This window comes from Peromyscus eremicus, chromosome 18 (assembly GCF_949786415.1).
Source record: "Peromyscus eremicus chromosome 18, PerEre_H2_v1, whole genome shotgun sequence".
Lineage (NCBI taxonomy): Eukaryota > Metazoa > Chordata > Mammalia > Rodentia > Cricetidae > Peromyscus > Peromyscus eremicus.
This window is the reverse complement of record NC_081434.1, coordinates 29,746,427-29,770,473: the sequence shown is the minus strand read 5'-3', so window position 1 is coordinate 29,770,473 and position 24,047 is coordinate 29,746,427. Positions and strand designations below refer to the sequence as shown.

The 24,047-nt window shown below is 39.2% G+C and overlaps 2 protein-coding genes across 3 annotated transcripts in view; both read left to right on the top strand.

Moving 5' to 3' along the window:
• Epyc (epiphycan) overlaps positions 1–14,373 on the top strand; it is a 32,098-nt gene extending 17,725 nt beyond the window's left edge. The window contains exons 2-6 of the mRNA XM_059245692.1: positions 2,466–2,640; positions 8,888–9,046; positions 9,162–9,364; positions 10,697–10,792; positions 14,068–14,373. Of these exons, the coding sequence (XP_059101675.1) occupies positions 2,466–2,640; positions 8,888–9,046; positions 9,162–9,364; positions 10,697–10,792; positions 14,068–14,238 (804 nt within the window). The 3' untranslated portion in view covers positions 14,239–14,373. The remainder of the gene's footprint in view (positions 1–2,465; positions 2,641–8,887; positions 9,047–9,161; positions 9,365–10,696; positions 10,793–14,067) is intronic.
• Positions 14,374–20,466: 6,093 nt separating this feature from the next.
• On the top strand, positions 20,467–23,107 carry Ccer1 (coiled-coil glutamate rich protein 1). 2 transcript variants are annotated; one of them, XR_009375135.1, is made up of 2 exons: positions 20,467–20,621; positions 22,762–23,107. XR_009375135.1 is itself a non-coding variant. In XM_059245691.1 (2 exons), exon 1 carries the CDS (start codon positions 20,952–20,954, stop codon positions 22,194–22,196), a length of 1,245 nt encoding a protein of 414 aa, XP_059101674.1. In that variant the 5' UTR covers positions 20,878–20,951; the 3' UTR covers positions 22,197–22,280; positions 22,762–23,107. The 2 variants fall into 2 exon arrangements, 1 of the variants encoding a protein (XP_059101674.1); XM_059245691.1 differs by lacking the exon at positions 20,467–20,621 and adding an exon at positions 20,878–22,280.
• Positions 23,108–24,047: the final 940 nt, after the last annotated feature.

The following is a 24,047-nucleotide window of genomic DNA, read 5'->3' as shown; positions in this document are numbered from 1 at the left end:
CAGATTAAAAAGTCAAGTCATAGGAAGCAAAGCAGAGTAAAAACAAGAGATAGAGAAAGAAGAGAATAGAGAAAAAAATCTGAAATAATCAGTGAATATTTACATAAGAGACTCAACTGTGCTTTCCTTTGAGTGATACCAATGATAACTGAAGGATATTTGGGGGTGAGGGTTGTGTTTATACCCACAATTAGGTTTCCGAAGCATAAGTATAAAGTCTGTCATTCTGACAGACAGGTGTTCACAATTCCCTGACCGCATTTTTTTTTTTAGAAGAAATTGCTTCTAACTTCATATTGCAGTTTGAAGACTGTTAAAAGAGGGGAAAAGACGGCAGCCCAAACAACTTTTATTTAATAGTCAGAATAAATGTGTCTACCAGGCAGAAGACTCTCCAGGCACAGTATAATGGGGTTATAGTTTCTGCAATTTTGCTGAAATGAAAATGCATTCCCTTTCCTTGGTTTAAAGGTTGTTCTTTTTATTTTCAAGCAAGCATGAACAAAACAATTTCTGATGAACACCAAAAGCTGTTTGGCCTCATTATATCGGATGACAAACGAGACCTTATAGCTTCACATCAAATCAGTGGAAAAACAATTATCTGGAAAAAAAAAAGTGGGCCAGGGGATGTGCAAACATTTTCCTACAAAGTTAAAGATTCAAGGCTATGCGACTGGAATGTTTTCCTCCCTTTAGGCAGCTCCTCCATTCTGTGAAACATCTGTCTCCATTTCCGCCCTTCCTGGAGCCTACTTTTAGTCTCTGGAAAGTTATTCTTCTGCAGCTGCCTCACTAGGGCCACACTGATGAAAACCGTGTGTCTCTCTGTAGATGCACCCCAGCTTCTCAGCTGAAGATTTCTGGCCAGGCTTTACTGAATCTTTCTGGATGGCTCCTGCATGATCAAGCAATTTGCTTTTAGATTTCATGTTTTAAATTCTTGAAAATATGCATTGCCACATTCTCTGATTCTTTGCAGAAAATCCTTAAGGTTATTTGCAGATATGAATTAAAACCATCTTGGACAAGAATTTTTTGAAAAATGATATCCATAAATCTTATGGGTTGCTTATTATGCTGAATCCTAGAATACAAAGATAAAGGCTTAATTCAGTGTTTACTACTTAAGAGGCCTGGGTAAGAAATTAATTTATCAATGAGCAGAAATCTAAGGTAGAAAGAGGCTCAAATAGAGAGCCTATGAAATTGTTCCTTTAAAAAAATATCACTTTAATTAGTAATGAAATGTATACAGATCTATCAAAAGTGGCATGAAAAATACGTGTATCTTTTAAAAATTCACATGGTTGTATAAAACAAGCAATAAATAACCAGCCTAATTATATTCCTGTTTTAAAAATGTAAGTAGTTGTTACACCATTCTGGTAATAAATAACTTAGAAGTAATTTGTGGGATTTTGCCTTTTTAATGAGCAAAAATAAAGGCAGATGGGTGTGTAGCGATGTGATCAATCAAGAATGTAAGATTTCTGGGGACATCAAGATAATAACAGACAACAGAACCAGGACGTTGCTGCTCTAAATGTCTTAAGCAAATTCCCATCTGGAGCTTACAAGGTCATCGAGAAGAACACACTTACCAAGAAACAGAAAGGAATAAACACTAGTGTAAATGAAAGGTACTGGAAATGAGGGTGCCTCAAAATATTTTTAGAAGCAACAACTTGTAACAAAAAAGATGTAAGGTGAAAAGATAGTGAAATCTGAAAAAAAAAAGTGTTTTGAAAAAAATTTTTTTTTTTACTATTTGTAAATGCCCCCATTGCCAAATCTCTCAAAATGTCAATTTTAACATTATCAGATATTGTTGCTGTATCCATGTGGAAATATATGTAAGAAATGATATCCCATAATTAAATCATATACTTTTCATTTCACTGTAGATTTTTGCCTCAGTAGGAAGGATAATTTTCACTAAAAGACCATTAAGAGTAATGCCCAATAATTGCAAGGAGGAGAAAATTTTAATTTCAGAAATTCAAAACCTTAAGGAAGAAAATGCTACTCAGTATTCCAACAGCTATTCAAGGGAAGAGAGTGAACTGGGCTCAAGAGTAAAAGGGAGTTTTGAATTTTGTTTTGCACACTTCTAAATTAAAGTGAAACGTTCTTAACAACAATGTGTTCTCACAAAGCTATGTATCATTAGAAAACAGTAAGTGAGATACTTTTAAACCTATCAAATGAAGAAATAAATGAAGCTAAAAGAAAATAGAAAAAAAATGCCATTCAAACCAGTTCCCAAGATTTGAGAAACAACCTTAATTGAAAACAGTAACAGCAATTCTGAGAGGCTTGCTGCCTCAAGCTGGTGGGCGAGGCACACTGTGTTGAACATAAGAACACGAGTGACATCTTGTGGCACAAATGGGCACGTTTTAAATTTGTACCATGGACATAGAGGGTGATTGAGGTTGCTGTGAAATTCTGCTTGTTTCCAGGGTGAAAAGGTGACAGAGAGGCTTTCTGGAAACAGAGAACTCCTCACCCCAGGCCCGCAGCTAGGGGACACTCAGGACGAGGACAAGGATGAAGAATCCACTCCCCGGCTGACAGATGGCTCTTCCCCACAGGAGCCAGAATTCCCAGGGCTTCTGGGTCCACACACCAATGAAGGTCAGATAAGTTGGAATGAATTATAACTGAATACACTTTGCCATCTCTCAAAAATGTCAAGCTTTACCCCACTGCACAAGAAGTCTGTCTTGCCCATGCCTAAAGAAGCTTCTTATTACAGTGGGTAGTGAAAAATACAGACCCATTCTTGTTCAAAGTCCTTAATATAAGCAACTGTGAGTGCTTAGCCACAGGTGGAACAGCTACAGGAATGCCCACTACAACCAAGGGCTCAGGAAATATCTTGCAAGAGGCGGCTCGAAAACATAGGTTCTGAAGGATGGGGGTTGGGGTGCTACAAAATGCTGCCCTGTGGACATGATATAGCTGTTGCACACAAAAACTCACAGCAGTAGTTACCTACACAAGATCAAGACAGTTAAAAGTTCCAGTATGGGTGAGAGAAGCTCTACAAAGACTCTACCTGTCCTAGTGAGGGAGTAATTGGGTTCCCGATGCTGTAATGAATAAACTCAACAATCATGTGCACGTGAGCAGCATTAACTGAACTCAGTGGGTCAAAATAATAAATAAGAATATATGAAGTTAGGAGGGAGATGAGATGGAGGACACTGAGGGGATTTGGAGAGAGTGAAGGTGCATATGACCAAGATATGTGGTATAAATATGTGAAACCTTCAAAGAAGAAAGAAAACTAAAATTAAAATGACTTGCCAATTTTCAACTCTACTCCAAAAGAAAAGTGAATAATTCAAAGACAAAAATTCTAGAATGTTGCAATACACTTTGAAGCATGGGGTTATAATGTATTTTGTTGTCAGATATACAATAACTTTTATAATGTATCTTTGGCCTGTTAGAAATGATCAAATAACCAGACTCAGGATGAAATATTTGCCTGGCTTATATTACTTGAAATCTTTTCGTGGCATGCATTTCCAGAACACAGCATTCAATGAACTCATGAAAACTCTTCCTCTGAGATCAAGGCAGCAAAGTTCAAAGTCATAATGATGTTGATTAGAATAAGGATAGTATGTGCTAATTGGGCATCTGCTGTCTGTGGACCTTAGCAACAGCACACTGTATCCTTCCTTTACCTTTTACTATTCCGTTAGTAATACTCTTTTTATCTTGTCACTAAGAAAGACATAATTAGAAAGGGTAGTGACTTCAGGCTGCAAGTCAACTTGTTGGGATTCCAGACTGTACTTTTAGGAAAACGTTGGGTCTCCCCACCTCTCAGTCTGAGAAAGTAGATCTCTACAACTTACATATCCTATGTAGCTACTTCTTTATATATCAGTTTCCCTTCTACATTTCCTTATGCCCTGACCATTCAACTCCCTGTTTAAATTTTCAATTATTAAAACTGAGTTCTATAGTAAAGTCACCTCCTTCCTATCCCATCATTTACAGTGATTTATGTCAACTCCTGGCAAAATCACAAACCTCTGGAATAGGAATGATCACCTCCTTTATAAACAATAAAACTAAAATGCTAGCATGCTATAAATTTGTGCAAAATCATCAAAGTGAACTAGTGGTCATGGAATGCAGACATGGACACAAAATCTGAAGCCATTTTCTTTAAGGAATATATCACATTCTTTCCACATAGTTAAATTTCTATGTAATAGAATGTCACAAACAGAGCCAGGAAGATACACATATAAGGAAGTGCTGTAAATTCCACAAAGAAAGCACCCACATAGGAAAACTAAATGTGTCTAGAGCAGTTAGAACAGTTTGGGAATTTCATTCTTTCAAAAGCTGGCCACATGGGGTAACAGTTGAGCCTTGGGCTTTTAAAAGATATTTTTAGATTACAATTGTACCATTTCCCCCTTCTGTTTCGTCCCTACAAATCTACCCAAGCCTCCTTGCTTTTTCTCAAATTCATGCTTTCAGTTGGTCCAGGAACAATACAGACACATACTACACAATCTCTAATTTATTTTTTTTTTAAAGAATTACATACATGATTACTACATTTACATCATTTTCACAACTTACTCTCTTCTCTCTTTCATTTTTTCCAAATCCCTCTCAATTTGGTGGCAGCCTTTTTCTTTTATTATTATTGGCTAACATAAGCATGCACACACACACACACACACACACACACACACACACACACACACACACACCACTATATGAGTTCCTTTATATATAGTGTCCTGAGTCCATTTAGTGTTGCTCCTATACCCAAGTGAGTTGGGGCTGACCACATACGACTGGATAACCTGCCTGGGAGCTTGTCCCCGAGTAAGATTGTTTTCCCCTCTCTCAGTAGCCACGGACTACATTTAGTTCTTATTCTAGGGGCGAGATCTTGTGAAATTTCCCACATCCATGTTGGCAAGTCTTCTAGTGTTGTTATTATGCAGGGCTTTGTGTGGACAGCCATGTTTTTGATATTTCATAGCTATGTCTCCCCTGCCTGCTCTAAAAGACCCTCTCTAATAGCAGGCATCCCGATCATCTGGGTCTTACAATCTTTCTACACCATCTTGCATAATTTCCCCTAAGACTTAGCTGTAGGAGTTGCATTGTAGATGCATCAGTTGTAGCTGGGTACCTCACAGTCTATGAATGTTGACCAGTTATGGATCTCGGTAAGTGTCTCCATCTATTGTAAAGAGAAACTTTGATGACAGAAAATTGCTCTTTTTTTTTTATTAAGAACTGTTTTATTCATTTTACATACCAGTCACAGATCTCTCTCTTCCCTCCTCCCACCCCTCCAGCCTCCCCCCCACAACCCAACACCCATTCCCTCCTACAAGAAGGTAAGGCCTCCCATGGGGAGTCAGCAGAGTCTGGTACATTCAGTAGAGGCAGGTCCAAGCCCCTCAAGGCTCTGCAAGGTGTCCCACCATAGGTAGTGGGCTCCAAAAAGCCAGCCCATGCACCAGAGATGTATCATGATCCTACTGGCAGGGGGTCTCTTAAGCAGATCAAGCTACCCAACTGTACTCTTATCTGTGGACATAAGCATAAGTATTAAGAAAGTTAGAAATTATATTGGTTTAGGAAAACAGTTTTAGTACGTTTTCCTCTAGAGTTTATGACCTCCCACGTCATGAATAGTTGGCTAGGTTTACAATACCAGGCTTGTACATAGGCCCAGGACCTCTCTTACCCGTGCCATCCCCATATTCCCAAGCCTAGCCCTGTTAGCATAGCTTGGGCACAATCCTTTTAAAAGCTATAGTCAAATTTGGTTTCAGTAATTTTTGAGAGAGTATCAACAAATTGATATTTTTCTTACTTTTATAACTGAGTAAACTGAGGATATATAATGAAGTTAAAACTTAAGTTACATTTTAATTTCCAGAAAAGAAGCATACATGTATGAATATTTAACAGCTTGGAAAATTTTAAAATTCAAAACTTTTTTTTAATCAAATTAATCCAATCCAAATGGTCACAATCACTGAACAGTGAAAAAAATCACAATCCATGTGAATATGTATAAATTATTCTGTGCAATTAATACTAAAATATAAGACAACACTGTAAAAATCAAACACCCTAATTTAAGACTTATTAGTGGAAATAATGAAATTTTAGTGACTAGAGGACATCACAAAGATTAAATAGTTTGCAGATCCTCTTTAAAGAATTCTCTTTACTTTTCTCGGCTAAATGGTTTTCATTCTGAAGTTCTGACTGTGTGTAATACACCTATTTAAAGAAAACAATAAGATATTAATGGATACATTATCAGTTCTTGATCAGAAATGACAAAAAAAAGACCCCCTTAACTAAAGTGAACAAACATTCCTCTTAGTCTGAGTATGAGTAAGAACGTTCTAAGAACGTTCCAGGCAAACTGAGACTAATTGGTGCCTGAACAACGCTAAGTTATAGTTTTTAAATTTTCTCCCCTTCCCTCTCTTAGTCTAGAGTATAAGATGCTTCTGTCATCTCATAGTCTTTCACCTGTCCCCAAGCTACTTCCTCTCCTCCATTCACCTCATCCCTCACTGCTCTCATCCATGTCCACCTTTTACCCCTCAGCTCATCAGACAATGTCTTACTTCACAGAGAAAATGCACTCTTCAGCCATAGCAGATCCACCCTCCGCCTATATTAACAATCACCCCTCCATCCATTTATTCCTAGCATAACTGAGAGACTGTATGTCTTCCCACTTGGGGGGTATTGATCCTTTTTTTTTTTTTTTTCTGTGCAACAAGGTCCAATTCCTACTACTTCCGCTATGGAGTTCATACTTACAATCCCTCTCGCTGTGATTACCCACTGTGATGGTTGATTTTAATTGTCAACTTGAAACAAATTGGAATCACCTGCCAAGGCAATCTCAACTCGGGATTGTCTATATCAGACTGGCCCTTGGATGTATCTGTGGAGATTGTCTTGATTACCCTAAATAAAGATAGAAGATCCAGCATTAGAGTGGCTGACGCCATTGCCCAGTTCAGGACCCTGGCTTGTCTTACAGGAGTAGAAAAGGCTACTTGAGTACCAAGCATGCATGTTTTTATTTCTTTCTGCTCTTGGCTGTGGATGTGATGTGACAAGCTGCTCCAAGCACCTGCTGCTGTAACCTCCCTGTAGTGATGGAGTGTAACCTAGAACTGTAAACTGACATAAACCCGTGGTACATTAATTCATTTGCAGGGGGGAGTCAATTTATTTTATCACAGTATCAGAAATGAAGCTAGAACACATTGCTTTACCAAAGCACAAATACATCTTAAGCATTACCATTTTGTCCATCATTCTTTTCAGTAAACACCTCTAGAACATTGTCTTGTTTTTCTTCCCTCCAGTTTTACCTGTAATGGTTTATAATTTGGCCTCCTTTGCCATCATTATACAGACTCTACAAAGGCTGAATATCCCTGCAATACCAAGTTCAAGAACATTTTCATGGCTTATTTACCTAACAAACTAAGCTAATTAAATATCCTTTCCTTTCAAACTCTTCCTCCATTTGGTGTCCACCAATATGGCCCTATGCCCCATTTTCACACTTTCTTTCTGATCATTTTTGTCTCCTTTGAAGCTTATCATTCTCCAGGTAAATAGTAAGCAGGTCGTGAAATAAAGACTCTCTTTCCCTCCCTCCCCCACTCTCAACCCCCTCCGTCTCTGCTGTCATCATTACCAGAGCCAAGCAACCACAATGTATCATGTACACCACATCTCTAATCTGCAGCTCATATCCCCTCATCCCCCTTGGCCCTCTTTCAGTCTGATCACCCTCCCAGGCAGAGTGAGCTGTTAACAGTTACTCTGTCCATCTATAAGAGAGGGAAGACCTCCTGTAGCACAATGCAAAAGGGCTCTCACCTGGAGTATGGTTGGCCCCCTCTGAGTTTAGCCCCAAGGACTGTTGTTGAGTCTTAGAGAAAGGTCTTTGGCCGGGCGGTGGTGGCACACGCCTTTAATCCCAGCACTCAGGAGGCAGAGGCAGGCGGATCTCTGTGAGTTCAAGGCCAGCCTGGTCTCCAAAGTGAGTTCCAGGAAAGGCGCAAAGCTACACAGAGAAACCCTGTCTCGAAAAACCAAAAAAAAAAAAAAAAAAAAAAAAAAAAAAGAAAGAAAGAAAGAAAAAAGAGAAAGGTCTTTGGCAAATGTGCCTTTCTTTTCCTGTCATATTTTTCTTTGTTTTTCTCACCTACGTTTCAACTCCTTTTTATGTATATAGCAGGTTGACATTTGCTGCCTCAGAGATTCCCGTTCATGATTCTCCCACTAAGCCAAATGACTCTGTATTTATGTTCATATCAGACTTCGAGATATTGATTTCTGTGGTTAGCGTTTATCTTACATAATATGTCAAAAAGCAGGGCTGTCTGTCTTTTTTCACCAGTGTTTCAGTAATCACCATCATATCATGTATATGAAATACATATGTATTGAATGAATAAATATCAGTTTGTGTGATCTTCTCTTGAAACACATTTTAGTGAAATGTTTAGATATTGAGTCATATATGTCATGAATACATGGTGATTTAACTTTATAAAAAATATAAACCCAATGTTTATGTTTTGAAAACAAAATTCCTTCTAGGTATAAAAGTAATAGCCATAATATATCCATTAAAATAGGATTTACAAGCGATGTTGTAGATGCTTTAACTTATGGATTTGACTTTAATGTATCATTTGCCAAAAATGCTTTGAGAAAATGTGAAATACATCAGGAAGTTTTGAGTGATATTTTAATCGTTACTACTAAATAATCAGAACTACATTGTCCTTAGAATTCTTTTACTGACATATAATTATTTACCTATACATTTCAGACTTTCCAACCTGCCTTCTGTGCACTTGTATAAGTACCACTGTATACTGTGATGACCATGAACTTGATGCTATTCCTCCACTCCCTAAGAAGACTACATATTTCTATTCGCGCTTTAACAGAATTAAAAAGATCAACAAAAATGACTTTGCAAGCCTAAGTATGGATATTTTATTACAGATCTACTGCAAATTTGTGATTTGTGGTTCGTGTTTTAGTCGAGTAAACCACACTGAAGAATGTTTAGCTACTGACATCACTTTTTTTTCCTCTAGGTGATTTAAAAAGGATTGATCTGACATCAAATTTAATATCGGAGATTGACGAAGACGCATTCCGAAAACTGCCTCGTCTCCAGGAGCTTGTCCTACGTGACAATAAAATAAAGCAGCTTCCAGAATTGCCAACCACTCTGACATTTATTGATATCAGCAACAATAGACTCGGAAGGAAAGGGATTAAGCAAGAAGCATTTAAAGTAAGTTTTAGGTGTCACACGGTAGACCTCATCCTCCCCTTCCTCATCTGTCATGGACTAGCCATTTCATGCCTCCAAAAGGATTTCACAGAATAGTACCAGTAACTTCTAAAATAAACTTCCCTGCATTACTTACAGAAACTTTGAAAATAGGATAGATTCTGGTTTATTCTAAGAGTGGTCAAACACCAAGAGTGGAAAGTGGGGCTCAAATTAGAAGTGAGTGGTAATTGGACACATGTCTGCTTTTAAAAGCTCCTGGAGGAGGCTCACGCCAGAAAATTGAGGTCTTCTTAGAACTCCACCTAGAGGCAGATAAAATGTTGTTAGGTGATGGGCAGGGAGCAGGAGTGCTCTAAAGTCATAAGGCCATAAAGAGTCTAGATTGTGCTGGGCTGTGGTGGCGCACGACTTTAATCCCAGCACTCTCGAGGCAGAGGCAGGCAGATTTCTGTGAGTTTGAGGCCAGCCTGGACTACAGAGTGAGTTCCAGGACAGGCTCCAAAGCTACACAGAGAAACCCTGCCTCGAGAAACCAAAAAAGAGTCTAGATTCAGTTATCCTTTGGGAACTTGTTTTGTAAGTGAAGAGAAGAAGTTTGAATCTGGAGGTCCTGCTTAGAACAAAGCTGAAATCCAAGAACAATATCAACTGGCTGTCTTACACACTCCCCATCCCATTCAAAATTCTCCTCTAGATATAGGCTGAATGATGAGTTTTTACTTGTTTTTTTAAGGCAAACATAATATACTCTGGGAGATGGTGTTGGTTGGTGTGAACTTGTTCTTAAGTTTCTCTGTTAATTATCCTGCCAAGGGTAGCTAAGGAGATTAGGGAATCACATGGTGGACTGGCAAGGGTTGAAATTAGAGGGCATGGGTGGGGATGAGTCCTTGTTTTACTGTGCTGTCTGCTTAGCATAGACCAGTTATTGTCTAAATGTTTTCTGTCTTGCTTTGCAACCATTTTTCTTATTTTCCTTACTAAGCAACCAGTCTTTGGATAAAAAGAAATTTTTTATTTCTCCAAACCTATAAAATAAAGGAAGCTCTTGCTATGTATGAAAAAAATCTTAAGGATCTAATTTCAAAAAGTATTCCATGGAAAAGAGCTGCCTTGTGTAAACTGAGAAAGTATATTGAACATACGTGTTTTCTAAGAGACTGAAAATCATTTTCATTTTCATAAAGAAATATGTTTGTAGTCAAATTTTCCAAAATTGAATTGTATTGTTTAGTGATTTAGAGAACAGGGTCCCCACAGGGACATGCTAATTTACAAATGACTGCATGGAGAAGAAACTTAGTAAGCCTTCCATATGGGTGTTTACAGGACATGTATGATCTCCATCATCTCTATATCACGGATAACAGCTTGGACCACATTCCTCTGCCACTTCCAGAAAGTCTACAGGCTCTTCACCTTCAGGTAGGTTTCTCATAATAAGATAAGCCCGAAAACTCCAGTGAGAATAAACGCAAATAGAAGGAGCCAGGACTAACACACTTATCCACCATGACACATTGACGTGTGCATTGCTTTTTTCTGCTCCTGTCTCTCCACACATTTATTACATCAGCTAATAAAGTGTTTGCACCTTCATGGTGCTATCTATTCTGCTAAATGGCTGGTAACCTCAGTCATTATCTTTATTATTTTAGAAATAAAACTTAGATAAGAGATTTGTCTTTGAATCAAAAGCTTCACCTGGAAGGAAAAAATGAATAAGGATCACAAAGGGAAGACAAAAATCTAGCTTGATATCTAGTTTTCAGAAAAACCTGTCAATTTTATTTTCTTGTATATATCAAATTTTATATGGAATTAAGTACAGTCCAAAGGCATCCACATGTCCTGAAAAAGGACAATTCTCCAATTCTTCAGTTAAAGAAACTGCAGCTTTTTTTCTTTATCTTCTCTTTTTTAAAACCAACACACACATTTGAAAGTTTGCAATGTTTTGGATCCCATTAAGCAACATTTTATTTTTAGAGGAATAAGTGAAAACACATTTTCAAAAATGCTGTGATCTAATAGTTTCTAAATATATTTCACTGTCATCCATATGAACACAATGTGCTCAGTGAAACATTTTTAGTTGTTGAAACAATGGGAGATAATTTGCTTCATACGCTCATGCAAGTAATTTGCTATGTAGCTATATTCAGCTTTCTCTAGTATTTTCTAATTTTTGGTGGAATAAACAAATAGGAAAAAAATATCCATTATTTTCTGAAATACAACCTGTTATAAAAAGGGACTTTACTTTGCAAGAGGTAGTCTTTGGTTCCAATGATTTTCTCTGTATATTGTGTTAACATTTACTTCTGCATTTTTCTTATTCCTAGTAATGTTTACATTTCCATACTTTCGTTGTACTTCTGTAAATATCTGAGATCTGGATAATGGTTTCCTGAAATTTTCTGCACATACTCATTTCCTTAATATATCATAATCTTTTATAAACTACCCTAAATAATAGAAAAGAAGAATACATCCTGACTCATCTTTGAAACATTAATTTTATCCTAATAAAAAATTAGACTTAGGCAAAGCTATCAACAGAAGAGAAAACTGCAAATCAATGCATGTTATGAACATAATCTAACATGTAAAAGTAATGACATACATTAGCAGGTAGCATTTATTTCAAGAATAAAAGAATAGTTTAACCATTATCAGTTAAATGATATAAATATGCTATAGTAACAGAATAAAACTACAGACTGACCTTGAACTTACCAGAGAACCTCTTGCTTTTGCCTCCTCAGTGTACAAATTTTAAGTGCACACTATCACTGTAGCTAGAGTTTTCCTGCCTGGCCCAAGGTCAGGACAAATCTTTGTCACCTGCCAGTCCCACAGCCACTCAGACCCAACCAAGTAAACACAGAGACTTATATTGCTTACAAACTGTATGGCCATGGCAGGCTTCTTGCTAACTGTTCTTATAGCTTAAATTAATCCATTTCCATAAATCTATACCTTGCCACGTGGCTCGTGGCTTACCGGCATCTTCACATGCTGCTTGTCATGGTGGAGGCTGGCAGTGTCTCTGACTCAGCCTTCCACTTCCCAGAATTATTCTCCTCATTGTCCCGCCTATACTTCCTCCTGCGTGACTACTAGCCAATCAGTGTTTTATTTATTGACCAATCAGAGCATTTGACATACAGACCGTCCCACAGCACTATCACCACAAACAAAATTATTCTCTTTAAAAATGTCACACATCTTAAATACATAGAATACATTTAACAAAACAATGATAAACATTGTGCAATCACAACCGCAACACAAATGAACAGGTAAGAAGGTCTAGATAAAGTCCTAATACCCTAATACCACAGAACAGAAAACTGGTTTTTCAAGATACACACACTTCTCAGATTCATTTACAAGTTTTGCATGTAGCAATTTATAATGAACTTACTATGCCCTTTGCATAGCATAGGGGCTCATAGTGTAACAGACTATACGGTCAACACAATGCTGTATTATTCCATATTATTATAAGACTCATAATCCATAATATAATATTCCATGATATTATAAGATCAACTGTATCTGTACACACTGGCAATAAACAAATCTACAATGAGCTAATACTCATACCTACAACTATTTGTCAGATTTTAAGGAAACGTGTATTCTGCCATTCAAGTGTAAAACATTGTAGCAACTTGGAAAATATGTCAAGATTTCCTCCAAATACAAAAAAATATAGTTACAACTCGAAGATTTGGTATCTGTTTAAGCGCTAAAGAGAAAGGAAACATACATCTCCACATAAAACTTGCATACAAATATTCATGAAAACTGTTTTCATGAAGGCCAGAAGGTATGGTTGTATTGGGTAAGAATTCACTTTTTCATTAACAGATAAGTGGATAGATGAGAATATATACATTTAATGCAATACTCTCAGTTGGTAGAAAATAAGAAACACCACCATATACTATAATCTACATCAATTTTTAAGATATGACACTAAGTGAACTTACATTCACTGCCTCTTAAGCTAATTTGAAATGGCCACCTCCTCTTTCTCCCAATGTTCAATATTTTTGGAAATATGCATTTCTTTCAGAGGATAACACTTCATAATTGTACATAGTAAAATGCTCAGAACAGAGAAATCCATGAAAACAGAAAGTATGTCAGTAGCTGTCCAGGACTTGGGGGCAAAGAGGAAAAGTGTGTTTCCCCAACATCTACTTGGAGGCTAAGAGGAAAAGTGTATTTCTCCAACATCTGCTTCCTTACTCTCTCACTTCCCTTCAGCCATGTCGAATTGAATGTTAATTGTACAGAGGCAGCTCCATGCAGATGATTGGGACTTTGTGCTTGCTTTTTCTCTTCCCTGGATATTCTTCCCTTGGCTCTCTCCAGGTCCATGTCTTCTTGCTACCACATTGTCTTCAAAGTTTTCATCATTTTTAGAATCAATTCTTTCCTCCAGTAATCTTCCTCACCTTCTTATATTCTCCATGTGCTCCATACTGGTAAAGACCTATCTATCTTGTTAATTAATTTATCCCTACGGCACAAACGATTCTTGGTGTATAATAATCAAATACTGAATAGTCTTGACTGACAGAATACATACAAGAATTAGAAGAGGTGACTCAAAATAGACAACAGTTTTATTCAAAACCTTAGGTGTGTTAAGTCTTGTCTTTTTTACTTTTTGTCTTTTTTAGAATAACAACATTCTGGAAATGCATGAGGACACGTTCTGTAATGTTAAAAATTTAACCTATGTCCGTAAGGCGTTGGAGGATATTCGACTGGATGGAAACCCTATCAACCTCAGCAAAACTCCTCAAGCGTACATGTGTCTACCTCGTTTGCCCATTGGAAGTTTTGTCTAATGTTAGAACGTTAGGCAAACGTCACGACTGTGATGCTTTTTGTAGCCAAGTGACTCATAGCTCTCTTCAGAAACAAACTCAGTGTATTTCAGATGCATTGAAGAATGTGGCATGATTATATAAAGCAATAAGCTAAGGGTGTTAAGATAAAATGAGGATTTAATGATTTAACTAAACATGAGTTAGGTATAAGCTTATAAAGTATGTTGAGAGTAAATGAAATGACAAAAAAAATTCAGCTACTCTTACAAACTACGTACAATTTGAAAATTTTAGGGTTTATATCAAACTAAATATGTAGGAAAGAAAACATTTGAAATGAATACTTTAGATATGTTGATAAGATGCACACATTTTAATTGAATTTTCTAGTCTTTATTTTCACTGGTGTGTGGTTCCCACCTAATTCATGTAAGAAAGCAAAGGAAATTAAATGTGTTTGAAAAATATATGGTCTTGTGAGAAAGTATTTCTTATAATCATGGTGTGCAGTTTCCTAATGACATCTGTCATCTTTAAGAGCCATCATTCTACACCCTTGATTGCCTGAGTAGCTACCTGTATTTCTCTAGCTTTGAAAATAATATATGGGATATGAAACATATTGAAGATGCTGTGGTAACAACACTAAGTAAGAGCAGAAAATAACCTTATAAGGAGAGTGGATTATTTTTAAAATCTTTGAAAATTAATCATAATGTAAATATATATCACATTTGCAGATATATATTTCTATAAAAGGAGGAATTATTTTTATTTTTTTCTGGGAGAAATTTTTATAGAGTTATATAAGATCAGTGACTGGAGCTTGGGGTCTTGCTCCTGAAGGCAAATCTTTTCCATTATTTCAGTTTTTAACCATATATTTACATCTTCAATATGTTTCATATCCCATATATATGTGTATATATATATATATATATATATATATATATATATATGCACAGTACTGTTACATGTCTGTGGTACACATGAACATTAATTTTTAAGTGCAAAAGATACTAAGTATTCAGAATCTTGCTTATATAATTTCAAAATAGTCCCTGGGGCCATTTCCATATGAGCACAGCCTTAGTGTTATATACCCCTTTTTCCTCCTTCTCTTTCTGTTTTGTTCTCCCTCCCCTTCCCAGTTAAAGCCACCTCATCTCCATTTTCCATCCCCATTCATAATCACCTGTATCCAAACAAATAAAATGTATTTTTATTAGATCTTTGAGAGATTAATATCTATTTTTGACCGTTTTTGCCCACCCTCCCTCCTTCCCTGAAAATCATCCCCAATTCACCACTAAACCTTCTTATTCACACATCTTTGTGGGTTTATTTGTCATTTTTTTTAATCCTCCAAGACCAATATTTGCTGCTCAAATATTCTCGGATGTGTGGTCTGCCACTAGACAGTGGTCAGCTTATCAAGGGTTACACTCTTCAAGATTGCAGTCTGCCTGTCTTTCTCCCCACAGCTGATAACTGCCAACAGCTCTATGGCTGGGGGTGTATTGTTTGCGTGACTCCTCCTCATTCTGGGATTTTGTCTGACATGGGTTTGCCTTGGTTTTGAACAAGCTGTTGAAAACACTGTGAGTTCATATGTGGAACTACCCTGCTCTGTGCAGAAGATAATGTTTCCTTGTAGCCATTCACTCCTTCAGGCTCTCACATTTTTCCTGCCCTCTCTTCTTCAGTCATTCCTGAGCCTTAAAAGGGAGGTTGGTTTGGCTGTGTTCAGATTGTGACTGTGCCCTGCTTCTTCGCTCTTGAAGTAACAAAATATTTCAATAATTTTTTTTTTATTTTTAAGGCGATAATTGGTTTGAAAAGACGTTGGATTTTAAAAGAGATGGGATATTTTAAAGAGAATGAACTTTTAAGTATTTGAACTTTTAATGACCACAGGACATTTAAAATTTGGAATGTTTATAATTTAATGTTGATCTTAATATGTGATCTTGAAAATGAACAAGAAAGGAAAGGTTGTGGCTTAACAGGATTGTGTTGCTGTGTCAGGTTGACAAAGGGGTCAGTTGTCCTTGCTAGTTCTATGTCAGCTTGACACAAGCTAGAGTCACCTGAGAGAAGGGAACCTTAATGAAGAAAATACCTCCATAAGATTGGGCTGTAAACAACCTGTAAGGCATTTTCTTCACTAGTGATTGATACAGGAGGGCCCAGGCCATTGTGGGTGATGCCATCCTTGGGCTGGTAGTCCTGGGCTCTTTATGAAAGCCCAAACTGAGCAAACCATGAGAGCAAGTCTGTAAGCAGCACTCCTCCATGGCCTCTGCATCAGCTCCTGCCTTCAAGTTCCTGTCCTGTTTGAGATCCTGTCCTAACTTCCTTCACTGACAGACTAAAGTGTGGACGTTTAAGCCAAGTTAAACCTTTTATCCCCAACTTGCCTTTGGTCATGGTGTTTCATCATAGCAATGGTAATTTTAATTTATACAGAGACTCTAGAAGAGAAGCTACTGTCACCATTCTGCTAGTCCAGCATAACTCCTTACTACCTTCCAACTCTTACCCTTATATCCACAGATAAGTGTAGCTACCATCCTTTATCAAAGAAACTTCTTTATGGCAAATAGAGATCATCAGAGAACACCACAACTGCACACTATGCAAAGATGAACAGATACTGGAGAGCTCAATCTCAGTGGCTACATCTATATCATAACTCCTGCATACAGGACTCTGGGAACATCATAGAAGAGGGTTTATAGAGATCATATGAGCCAGTTTACCAGGGAGTCTGCTGTGAAATGGCTATGTAAAGAAGCCCAGAACAATGTAGTAGCAGATGTGCTAACATGAAAGGGAGGAATTATATGGGGGATCCCACCCTTAGAGAGCTACAGTCAACCAATGACTGCTGGGAGAGGGAGAATCAGCCTGTCCCGGCGATGAGCCCCCTTATTGAGTACCCAATACAGTGTATGGTTTCAGCCCTGAAACTACACACACTAAAACCCAAAGTGGATTCAGTATGTTGTATTTATATATGTGCTTACCTGTGTTTGTGTGTGTGTGTGTGTGTGTGTGTGTGTGTGTGTGTGTGTGTGTGTGTAATGATCAGAATCAAAGGAAAGGGTCATTGATTTGAGAGTGGGGTGTCACGCAGGGGTTGAAAGGTGGGTACATGGAGGGAACTAGAGGGAGAAAGGGGGAAAGAGAAATCATCATTCTATTGTCATTTAAAAGGCACAACTTTTTAAAATGAGGCCTTTGTGAGTCTGTTTATTCTGAATAAAGACTAATGCTGACTGAGTTTGGGTGAACTACTACTGCCACCAAGTGTTAGGATTCAAGCACTGAGATGTATGTTTTCAATTGAAAATGTAGCATAAAGTACACCAGCCTATGTCGCTGCATAGCAGCAAAAAACTGTCCAAATAACGTGAACACTAGTGAAGAAATAAAATATATTTTACTGGATTTACTTAATATACTTAGTAAACAAAATATAAGATCAACACCAGTGATTTTGTTTCTAAAAATGCCATGGCCTTTATTATGGCAGACAGTCAGACAAATAGACTGACACACAGACACACACACACACACACACACACACACGCAGCAAACAAGGCACGCTTTGCTAGGAAAAACTAAAGTGATTTCTTTACTGGCTTAATAAAGTGAGGAACTATGTACAGTGAGTCCATTACAAGTAACTAACTTTGGTTCCAACGTCTTGCAGATGGCCTTTGAGTTATGACGGTAACTTCTAGGTAACAGACAGAAAGATGGCAGTGTCCTCAGCCACGAAAGAGTGAATTCTGCCAATAACATAAATGATTTTGTGGTTGGATTTTCCCAAATTGGTTTCTCAGGGGGCAATCTAACCCAGTCCTTTCCTTTTGGCTTGTGTCAATCCGTAGTGAAGAAGAGGGCTGTACCATTCCTGGCATCCTAACAATTAGAAGCTGACATATGAACTCAAACTGCTTTAGGCAACCTTGTCTGTCATAATTTGATTATACAAAGAGACAACTAAAACAATATATGGACCTCATAAATATATCTTGTTGTAAAAGTTCAAATTCATTGGTCAGCATTCAGTGTACATAAATGAAGGACAAATGCCTGCTTTTTAAAATCCCCATTATACTCCTGACTGTAGTGTTTATTGTGCCAGTAAATCACCTTGAGCTTTGGCTGCATTCCTCTTCCAGTATATAAAAAAGCTTATACTATAATTCCAAGTTTAGAAACATCTGCAAACCCAGAGGTGAGAGATGTGGTTTGGTGGCTAAGAGTGCTTGCTCTTCTTCCAGAGAACCACAGGTTAGAGCCTAGCACCTACGTGATTTAGCTCGCAGTAACTTGTAAGTCTAGCTTCAGATGAGCCAACACTTTGTTCTGACTTCTGTAGGCACCTGCTCATATGTATCATATACTCACACAGGCACACGTTGAAAGTAAATTTAATAAAGTAATATATTTAGAAAAAGAAAAATTTTAAAATCATGAATTACAATATATTGCTTTCTTAAGAACAGGGTAAACATTACTGACTCAATACATTTTAGTAGACAATACTACTAGTAGAGGTATGCTAATACTATTGACTATAAGTCATATCAACTGATCAAAAACTGAGGAGTACAAATTATTGGAGAAATGATACACATCTTTTTAAACTTAGAAAAGGGAGATTTTACTATAGTAATGTATATATATTATATATTTTTAAATATACACTATTTTTATGTATTTGCATATTATACATTGTTTATTTCAATATATCAATATTTACATATTGATCTCACATTTAATACCTTACTGAGTCCTTTAAGAAACAGATCTTGGCTAGCACTGTGCCATTCTGAGTTAACAGTAACAGTATCTGCCTAGAGCTTGTAAGTATGCCCCTAGAAGAGGATCCTTGCAGACTCTGCATTTTGAGTCAAGTAGGCTGCCTTAAGCAAGCCACTGAACAAATGAAACTGAACGACCTTTGTGGAATCTACACCCCCAAGGCAACTGGAATCCTGACTCCAGAAAGCCCATTCATGTCTCAATTTTCAGTTTACACTCGACCTTAGAGGGCTTCAGGGCTTTTGCACATGTTGCTCCTCTGGCATTGACTTGGTGTTCCCAGTGGGCAGTGTTCTCTTTCTCACAGTTCTGTTCACCACAGGAATGGGATAGTAATATTGTACCTTTTCTCCTCTGTGGTCAAGCCTGGGAAGCTTCCTTGATGTTGCTACAAAAAAACGGGCTCAAGTCTTGGGTTGGGGGAGGGAGGGGTGGAGATGCCTATTGTTGCTCAGACATAGAGCCAGGCGTTTTTCCATATTCTGTATGAGAAGTCAATATGAAAATCATGGTTTAAGTTACTGGATATTTAGGGATACCTGCATCTTTTTTCCCAGTCTTCCTTCCAACCCTAGGGAATACATTCTATATATAAGAGAACCATGCTCATAGTGTGAGCAAGGAACCCCAGGCTACCTAAGAGCTCACAAAGAAAGATAAATATGATTCATAGTCGTTTATCTGAGTCAAACACCATGTCTTGACTGTGTCATGAATCAGTCCTGTTCTCAAAATCAAGTTCATGTCATTCTCCACGATAATGCTCAATCAACAGATCCATCTATGGAACACGAGAATTAATAAGGTTGCTTTTTCATCTGTATTCCATTATTTATCACAAGGGGTCTATTAAAGACGAGTTGGTAGTGCAGCGATGTTATGAACTCATCTCTACGGTCAAACAGGTTTGGGTTTGCAGGCTAGCTGTGAAGTCCCTCGGTCTCCACGACCTTGGGCAAAGCCACTTCAGTTCCCGAGTCTGTGAAACCTGCTAACCATCTCTTGAAGTAGGCATGGGGCATTACATGCTTGAGATGCAACACACTGTAAATGTTTGTGACTATGTTTCATGTACCATGAATCCAACTTCTGAACTTAGACGAGTTGGGAAGGAATGGGGGCCCGATTTCCTTTACTACAGCCACCCACAGAGCTCTAGAGAAGATACAGGCTTCCCCCATTCCACTCTGCTGAAGCTGAAGGCCCGTAGTCCAACATTCCTCATCAGACTTAAAAGTAAAAATTTCAAATGCCTCCCTCCCCCCAAGCGTTGTCAGGGTGCGAGCACTGCCCACCTTTACCTCTGCCTCAAATCCTGCGTCACAAGACCCCTTGCGAATGTTCATGGAGCATCTAGTTCCGGGCAGGAACCCACCCTCCTCACAGAAAGCTCCAAGTCCACCCCAATTGGCGGTCGTCCTGGGCAACCAAGGACGCGGTGGGCACGCGGGGTGGGGGTGGGGGGGTGACCAGCGGGTATTTAAAGGCTGCCCCTGCCCAGGCCCATTCAGTCCGGCCAGGACGGCGACGGTGAAGCACCTGGGTTGAGAGGGAGGAGCAAGGTAACAGGCGACCCCTGCCTCTCCCATCCCCAGCCCACGCCTCGGCTGAGGGCTGAGGCGGGTGTGTGGGGGACCCGGGAGTGGCTCTCACAGTTCATCGCCCACCAACACCTTCCTCCCCCACCATCCTTACCCTACCCAAACTACCTGGGCGAGCCAACCCAGGTGCGAAAGACAGTGATTCTGAAGGAAGAGCTAGTAAGTGGAGAAGAAAGAGGGTGATCCTCCTCGAGAGAAGAGGGAAGGCGAGCACAGGCAGGACCTGCACGTGGCACTCAGGGACCCCCAACTGAGGAGGCTCTTCTGATTGACCCATCGGATCCCTGAACCATGACCCAGACGGTCAACGAAAGGGAGGATCCCCTCAATCTGGGCGGCGGCGGCTGGGCATCCTCCATCCCACTGCGCACCTGGTCCTCCTACCATCGACGGCAGAGGGGCTCTCAAATGTCCAAGAGGCGGTACCGCGACGGCCCCAAAGCTGAGTACGAGGCTTCCAGGAAACAACCCAAGCAACAGCACAGCCCTGGCCCTTGGTTCCAACCACCCAGACGGCCCTATTGGGCCGTGTACTCCAACTGGGGGCGCTGCGGAGGGCCCTGGCGCCCACCCGTGATGGCATTCCAGAGCCCTCTGTGCCCAGCGCAGATGATCCGGGCCTACGGTCTGCACCCGCTCTGCCTTTGCTGCTGCTCCTGCTGGAGCGGGCCCTGGAACCCCTGTTGGGAGAGACCCCCGGGCAGAAAGAAGCGCTGGGGCCGCAGGGGCCGTGGCCTGCGCCGCCACCCTCGTCGCTCCTTCCCGAGGAACCCACCAATAGACCTGAGCAAGGTGCTGCGGCCGGTCAACCTTTACGGGTGGCGGGCGCCCGGGATGCGAGCGCCCCGGAACACCACCCAGTTCATCATGAACCAGGTCTACGAAGACATGAGGCAGCAAGAGAAGCTGGAGCGCCAGCAAGCGGCTTTGAGGGCACAGCAAGCCCAGGCCTCCTCGGGAGGCTCCACGGCCAATGAGGCGCCCCCCCACAACGGCGTCGAGGAAGACTCGGAGTTGCCGGAAGATCTGTATGGCTTCATGCAGGATTCCTCTCTAAACTTCAGTCCTGCTCCAGTGCAGCAAATTCAGTCTCCCACCCCACAGCGGGTAGAGGAGGAAGAGAAAAATGATGATGATGACGATGGTGATGATGATGGTGATGGTGATGGTGATGATGATGAGTGTGATGACGAGGTTTGTGATGGAAAGGAGGAGAGCGAGGAAGAGGAGGACGACGAGGAGGATAGAGCCACAGAGGATGAAGATGTGGATGAGGAGGAAGTCGAAGAGGCTGACAATGGGGAAGAAGAAGAAGAAGAGGACCAAGAAGTGGATATGTTGGAAGAGGAGGGGCTGGAGGAGGGAGAGAAGAGAGAGGAAGACAAATTCTTGCCTCTGGGAATGCCTTTGTCAATCCTAGTAGGGGACGAAGAGGACAGAGAGAACTTTATAAACTATGATTATTTAAGCCAAGAACAAATAATTCCCAATGTGCCAGAGGCAGATCTGTTTATGGTACCGGACATTAGCCATTAGCCATCAGGAAGGGAACTGAGAAGCGAAATGGAACTGATTTGAGGCTAATATGGATTAACAACTTATTAAATAACAAATTCAAAAGTGAGTCCCATTAATAAACATCAATGTAAACACCTTCGTTGGCCATTATAAAATATTTAAACATTGGTGTGTTTGTGTATGACTATGGGTGGGGGAGGGGAATATTTCAGATATATTTTATTGGAAATGATTAAAGGCCAAATATTTTATTACTACAGTTTGAATATTTTCATTTGCTGTCTCCCTCTTCAGACAAGTGAGGCTTTGTAATTCAAATTTTTTGCAATATCGAAAAACATTTAAATTTACACAGTAGCTTAATGAGCTTGCAATCAACAGATTTTTGGCTGTCATGTGCTTAAACAGCATAAATGGTGGCCACTGTCTATCTACCAGTGCTCTTGTTACTGAGGGCACTTAGAACAGGATTTTTCTACAGCTGTAGATTTTCCACCTTCAGAGTTCATTTTTGAGGGCTGTGTTTTGATAACCCCTTTCCAGTCTGTTGTGGCATTGCTCATTTATATCCCTTGTTCCACAGTGCTATGGATCTTCCTCAGAGGAACATGAAGTTGCTTCTGTGGAACTGGTTATCTGCCATGGCCTCAACAATCCATAATCCATGCATGGAGAGGATTCCCCATGGTCAGAAGTCAACTTGCACATCTAGTTAAGATCCAAGGTAACTGCAAACAAGGGCACATGGCTTAGGTTTCGAAGCCTTGATCATGCATATATTCCTTGTATACGTTCAGAGGCAATAGAAACATAGTTTTGCAGAATGGATTAAAGAAATGATTGTTGACTTTTGTGGGGGTGGAATATCTAATTTTGTTTCCCAGTTTGTCTCTTTTAAGAAGGAGAGTAAAAATGATGTATAAATACGAGCTTGTGTGAATACTTTTTGACAATCTGTAAACTACCACCTATATGGAGAATACATCTTTTCAAATAGCAGCTTTGGTTCAAAGAGTTTTTTCCCTGGTTGTGTATGGTCTGCTGACAACATTTGTCCAGGATCAGCCAGACGAAGAATTTGAAAACAGCTTCTTCAGAATTCCACCTTGTCAGCGAGGCTTCTTAACTTGAAACACTAGTATTTGTTGGTTGATCAGAAAATTTTCTTGTTGATCTCTTTCTTGGATATTGATTTTTAACTTGCAGGACTATAAAGTCTTAAGTAATAAAATTATTAAAAATATCCTCATTTGTATTCAAATATCAGAAGTCTATGCAGCTGCACTCCAGTGTCCAACAGAATGAAGAAAAAAAAAACTCTACACCAGTAAATATGGAACATTTAATTGTAAGCTAAGAAAGTATTACTTTTTGTATGACTCAGTTTCTAAGTGTCCTATCAAAGTGGCCATCATTTGCCTTCCAATTACAGTTACTCTATGTATATATGGAGAAATCAAAACCCTTTGCCCCTGATTCTGGTCATTGCCTACGCATCAAAACTCAAATGTGCTTTGCTCAAAATGTTTGTGAAAAATCACTACATCAAATGCACATAGCTTTCAAGAAATCTATTTAGGTTTGAATGTCTTTACAGTCTTCACACCTGGAAAATTCCCAATTTCTTCTTGTAAGATGTATTTCTTTTAAGTTTAAAAATTCTAAATTTTTATTATTTATAAATTTTATCCATGTATGCAATGTATTAGGATCATATCCACTCCAACTGAATTTTCTCCCTTGGTTCCCTGACATATTATCATAACATCTTCCCAACTTTGTGGCCTCTAAAAAAATTAAATTCAGGACATTAAATGCCTCCAAGCCTTTTTTTTTTTTAATAACTACTAGGGATTGTCTTAGTTTCTG